Source organism: Protobothrops mucrosquamatus, unplaced genomic scaffold, assembly GCF_001527695.2.
Source record: "Protobothrops mucrosquamatus isolate PMUCROS unplaced genomic scaffold, P.Mucros_1.0 scaffold1441, whole genome shotgun sequence".
Classification (NCBI taxonomy): domain Eukaryota; kingdom Metazoa; phylum Chordata; class Lepidosauria; order Squamata; family Viperidae; genus Protobothrops; species Protobothrops mucrosquamatus.
Genome location: NW_015387623.1, coordinates 112,538 through 116,594, shown reverse-complemented (window position 1 = coordinate 116,594; position 4,057 = coordinate 112,538). Strand labels below are relative to the sequence as shown.

At 40.5% G+C, this 4,057-nt stretch overlaps 1 protein-coding gene across 1 annotated transcript; it reads right to left on the bottom strand.

Annotated features, from left to right (window-relative positions):
• Positions 1–1,338: 1,338 nt before the first annotated feature.
• Positions 1,339–2,292, bottom strand: LOC107292874 (olfactory receptor 11G2-like). Its single transcript, XM_015822000.2, has one exon. The coding sequence runs from the start codon at positions 2,290–2,292 to the stop codon at positions 1,339–1,341; it is 954 nt and encodes a 317-aa protein (XP_015677486.2).
• Positions 2,293–4,057: the final 1,765 nt, after the last annotated feature.

Genomic DNA, 4,057 nt, shown 5'->3' with positions numbered 1-4,057 from the left:
GAAGAATGATGTTCCAGAGAGAGGGAGCCACCACGGAGAAGGCCCTTCTTCTGGGTCCCTCCAGAGGTATCTCCTTAGGGGACAGGACCTGAAACATTCCTTGCCCCCCACCACTCTAGTGGGTCAGTAGATGTGACCAACAAGAGATGGTCCCTTAGATAATAAAAACAGATTTTCTAACAGCTAGCCATAACTAAACCAGATATTCCCTATTCTATAACTGTTCATTTATATGTTCCCTAAGAGAGCTTTCCTGTGTTAAATTTCATTCTGTTATTTTCAGCCTACTTCTCTAGCCTTATCAAGATTTTGAATTTTATATCTGTCTTCTAGGATATGAACTCTTTCACCCAGTTTGGGCACATCTGATAGTGTAATAGGTTTTCTCTCCATTTCTTTGTTTAACTCTTATAACCTTTGAAAAATGTGGGACCCAGAATTTACCTTAATGGTACTCCATGTGGGCATTATGAAGCTCATGTAGACCTGCCTGGACATTGGAATTTTTCTTTTCAAGGTGACATAAATACTATTACTATTCTCCAAAGCACCTGAGGGCAGGACAAGAAGCAATGGATGGAAACTGATCAAGGAGAGAAGCAACCTAGAACTAAGGAGAAATTTCCTGACAGTTAGAACAATTAATCAGTGGAACAACCTGAAGTTGTGAATGCTCCAACCCTGGAAGTTTTTAAGAAGAGATTGGACAACCATTTGTCTGAAATGGTATAAGGTTTCCTGAGCAGGGGGGTGGACTAGAAGACCTCCAAGGTCCCTTTCACCTCTGTCTATTCCAGTGGTTCTCAACCTTTTTAATGCCGTGACCCCAACCGGTCGTAAGTTGAGGACTAAACCGGTCGTAAGTCGAGGACTAAACCGGTCGTAAGTCGAGGATTACCCAACCGGTCGTAAGTCAAGGACTTTCCCTGCCCGGGAGCGCCACGCATGTGTGGTTCCGCCCCCTGCGCCGGCCGAGGCGTAGCTGGCAAGTGGCAGAGACGGAGCAGGCCAACCACCAGCTGGCCCAGCCCAAGGGAGGTAAGGCACCCGCCGGAAAAGGGGAAAAAAATGGCGGACAAAAAAAATGGCGGACAAAAAAAATGGCGGACAAAAAAATGGCGGACAGCCTTGCTTGGCGACCCCCGTGAAATGGTCGATCGACCCCAAATGGGGTCCCGACCCACAGGTTGAGAACCACTGGTCTATTCTATTCTATTCTATTCTATTCTATTCTATTCTATTCTATTCTATTCTAGAAGCACACCTTTGACTTAGAGTGTTTGTACATGTTGGTGCTTGTGTTTGATTTTGGTTATATCTTTCATCTACAATTTTAGACTATCCCTTGCTCCATATGAGTCTCACCTTTCTCCTTAGTAATGTATTCAGTGCTTCTTTAAATTGATTGTTCCTCAGACAGTAGATCAAGGGGTTGAGAAAAGGTGTAAAAGTGGTATAGAAGAGAGTCACTGCCTTAGTGATACCTAACTGGCTTTCTCCACCTGGTAACAAGTACATTGCTGTCACTGAACCATAGAAAAGTGAGACCACAATTAGATGGAAAGAGATGGTAGAAAAGCCTTTCCTACGACTGCCTTTGTTGGACATCTTCATTAGAGTGAAAATCACAGTGCCGTAGGACAAAATAACAAATGTCATATTACCTAGGAGCAGACCATTGAGACAAATCTGACTCCAAGTGGGAACCATTCCAAGCGGAGGGCAAGCCAAGGATAGGATTGGACCAGCATCACACAAAAAGTGGTCAATGACATTGGCGCCACAAAAGGACAACTTAGCGATCAACGTTGCTGGAACAAGATACCACAGGAAGCCAAGGATCCAACAAAGAGCCACCAGAATGTAGCAGACATTTTGAGACATAATTTGTGGGTAGTGCAATGGGTGGCAGATGGCCACGTACCGATCTAAGGCCATAATTGAAAGGAAAAAACACTCCGTGCCCCCAAGGATGAAAAAGATGTAGAACTGGATTAAACATTCTTTGAGAGAAATGATGCCGCCAGGAACTGCTAAATCAAAGATCATGCGAGGAACTGTGGAGGACACGTAGCACATTTCCAACCAGGAGAAGTTGCTCAGCAGGATGTACATAGGAAGCCGCCCAAGGTGGGTGTCCAAAAACACCAAGATAATAATGGTGACGTTCTCAACCAAAGTGAGCACATAGAGAAAAGTGAAAAAGACGAGGAGCAGCAAACGCTTGTGCTGTTCAATTCCAAAACCTAATAAAACAAATTCCTCAACTGAAGTCTTGTTGGTTGAATCCATCTGCAATGAGATAAGAATTGACATCCTGACCCACATTCTCTTTGCACATTTCTCAGTCACTTCCAAAAGTACACATGTACTAAATATTCCAGTTTATGTGTGAAATCAGGCAGGTAAAGTGGTGCACCAAGGTTTCAAATTTTAAATGCTGCTTTAACATGGCAATCATCAGTCGGGGCAAACAATATGGACTGGATTACTTAGTCCAGTACAAGAATATTGACCAACCATACAATTTTAACTAATCAATTTGAATAATACATCTACAATAATAAAATATTTTTGTTTAAAAAAAGGAAGAAAAAGACATTGGAATTACCAGATAATGGTTTTATATCAGCTGCCTCTAGTACAGTTTATTCAAGATGAATTTGACTATCATTTTTCTGGAGGTGATGAGGTTTGTGATTTTAGTGGTCTGTCGAAAGGAGCACAGGAGACATCAGCATAACTCTACTGTTTCTCATAGGACAAGCCTACATTGGAAGTTTATTACATCTTCCTCATTTTATTTATTTGTCTGTTTATGTTGTCCAATGTGTAGGATACAGTTATGCAAAAACTCAGCATACAAACATAGCAAAGGATTATATTAAACATGAAAAACAACTAAAATGGCATTGAGGCTCAGGAAAAACACTAACCTTTAGACTCCCATTAACAGCCCACCCTCTTCTTCCCATCTCCTTCTGTAAATATATGTTTGATATTTAGTAGCTTTGAAATCTGTATGAAAGAAAAACTGGAGTCAATACATGAATTACCTTTTGCATAAAATATGCACCGGATATTTTGATGTCACCGGATACAGTTCATGCCGATATTTGATGGAGGTGTGTTGTGACCTATCTGCCCTAGGTCACAACACACATATTTATTTTTGTTATGTTCAATGTCTGGTAAGAACCCAGTCTCTATACAGTAAACCTATTGAAACTATCCGAGCCTAGCAGACCTAGTGGAATGATAGCCAATCTTCTTGCTTCTCTTTGCTAAGCAAACCATCTCTTGTCAACAGTGGTTATTAATCAGCATTAACCTGCAATTTGAAAGGAATATCTTATACCAAATAGAAGCTCAAATGGTTGGAGATGCAAGTATTCAGCAGAGGCTGAATTTGGTTCACAGTGGAGAGAAATGCTGAAATAATGGTCTCTGTCATAGAGAGAAATATAAAGAAATAGGAAAGCTAAGCATACTAATTTGTGCTCTACTGAACCCCATGTCCCTTCTCATCTATAAAAAATCTGGAGTAGCCCATAATGTGAAGGCATGTTTTAATCTTCCATTGGCAGTATCTTTCCAATGAAATAAGCTTGTTTTTATTAGGCATTCCATAGGACTGATACAATATATTGTCTACCTGCTTATTCCTCTCAAATCACTGCAGCAGGTAGATTTTTTTTTAGTTGGGACTATAGAGTAAGTCTTGAAGAAACTATGGTTACTTGGTGGCTTAGGGTTGTTAAAAACAACTGTGGGTTCAGGAAGAAGGGACTGTCAAAAATGCTATTCCGCACAGCATATATTGTAACTCATGAAAGTTGTTGCTCTCTTTCTACAATGCATCTGTGGATTTTCAGAGTCAGATACATTCATGCAGGATTAATCTATCAATGTTTATTACAAGTCACAATGATATTATGGAGCTTATGAAGTCTCTGTGAAAATATCCTTCCAGTGGATTCGGGAGTTGTCTGATCTTTAATGATGAGTTTATGAATAATATTCCATAGGAATGACTAAAGTTTGATATTCATGTTCT